The 1,847-nt window shown below is 35.4% G+C and overlaps 1 protein-coding gene across 1 annotated transcript in view; it reads left to right on the top strand.

Moving 5' to 3' along the window:
* The window catches only part of LOC106883728 (macrophage mannose receptor 1), a 299,961-nt gene that overhangs the window by 109,366 nt on the left and 188,748 nt on the right, over positions 1-1,847 (top strand). Inside the window, exons 3-4 of the mRNA XM_052968739.1 lie at positions 418-557; positions 1,714-1,838. Of these exons, the coding sequence (XP_052824699.1) occupies positions 418-557; positions 1,714-1,838 (265 nt within the window). The remainder of the gene's footprint in view (positions 1-417; positions 558-1,713; positions 1,839-1,847) is intronic.

Genomic DNA, 1,847 nt, shown 5'->3' with positions numbered 1-1,847 from the left:
ATCGATTCTAGTACTTGACAGGTACTTTGTCATCCTCTGAAGAAGTTAAACGCAAAGAGCCGGAACAATTATCACAAGTTATTTGCCCGATGCTCTAATGATCTTACCAAACGACTGTCTTTACCTGAGTGGAGGGTTGACAATAACAAAACAATTATATGTAAAGAATAAAAAGTTTAGGAAGGTATAACAATGCAATATAGAACAAAAAATGGACTGTATACCTGTTGTAACTTGGTAAACTGTAGTCCGATGATATTTCGGAATTAGAATTCCTTCTTCAGATCTTAATTTGCTGGAGTCTCTGCTATAAACTGTTTTCCAACGGTTTTTCTTTTTTCTGAAGCGTCTAATTAAAGTATAATCACCTTTATTGTTCCTTTTTAAACTTATTTTTAACCTTTTTTTTATTTGTAGAACTGGATTTTAACACAGATTGGCAAAGTTCAGTCAACCGATACTCTACGAACGAGTGAGTGGTGGCTTGGTCTAAATGACCGCAAGAAGGAACTGAAATGGGTATGGACAGATGGTTCTGCTATTGCTGAAAAAGCAATGTAAGTTAATGTTTCATACAAATATCTTCAATATATGACAGATAAAATAGCTATTCTCTTTTTTACTTAATCCCTATTTTCGTTCAAGAACTTTTCCAGATGCATGACTGTGTGGTTAAGAAGCTCACTTTGAAACTGCATGGTTTCAGGTTCAATCCCACTGGGTTTTCTAATATACATCACAATGGCTCAAATATCTCTCACAAGATGACACTGATATTGTAGGCTTTTTGCGCAAGTGTCACTGCTCATGTGACGCTGAAAAATAACTTGGTGAGGAAATACTGCTACACACAAATGGTCAGCTGATTTTGTGTGAGCAGAGAAGTAGAGAAAGAAGTGTCTCTCCTTATAAGTGTGTCTGTCACTAGAGCGAACACAAATGAACGAGAAACTCCAAGTAATTTATTATCAAAATAATATTCTTCAATAAAATTGATACATCAAAATGTAAATGAACAAACTGAAACGAAATTAAGGAGTAAAGAAAGAAAATTATTGAAAATTAACAATATGAATGCAAAAAGTAGAGCAACTATAACAAGACTGAAATATTAGAAAAAGGAGTTACTTAAAAGGAAAAATAAAAGCGAATACAAAGTAACTGAAAAAGAACAGAATAAAAAATTCAATCAAGGAGTAAATGGAGAAGAATAGAATGAAAGAATGGGAGTGTATTTTACTTGATGCAGGTATTGAATTGCGGCCATACTGGGGCATCACCTTGAAAGTCGAGTAAATTGGCCTCAGTATTTATTCTTCTTTTTAAGTCTGGTATTTATTCTACTGGTCTCTTTTGCCGAACCGCTAGGTTACACTGGTGTAAACAAACTAACATCGGTCATCACACACACACACACACACGATATACGTCTGCAATGCTGAAGTAATTAGTATATTTGTTTTTTTACCTTTTAACCTAATAATTTTTATCTTGTGTTCCTCGTTATCTTTATTTTATCACTCACTCTCTCTCTCTCTTTCTCTCTCTCTCTCTCTCCCTCTCTCACTCACTCACACACACACACACACACACACACACACACACACACACACACACAGTCCTACAGTCCAATAGTTTTCATAGTCACATTCGTACTAATTTCTTTTAGCTGTCTGAAACAGTTTCAATTAATTTTATTCTGTTCTATTTCAGAGTGTGGAACGACCATGAACCCAATAACTGGGGTGGAGCTGAATGGTGTGCTGAAATCTGGGGGCACGGCCTCAATGATAAATCTTGCTCTATAGTTCAAGCCTATATCTGCGAGAGACCAAAAAGTAAGACAA

The sequence above is a fragment of the Octopus bimaculoides genome, chromosome 6, assembly GCF_001194135.2.
Source record: "Octopus bimaculoides isolate UCB-OBI-ISO-001 chromosome 6, ASM119413v2, whole genome shotgun sequence".
Classification (NCBI taxonomy): Eukaryota; Metazoa; Mollusca; class Cephalopoda; order Octopoda; family Octopodidae; genus Octopus; species Octopus bimaculoides.
This window is presented reverse-complemented; position numbering and strand designations above follow the sequence as displayed.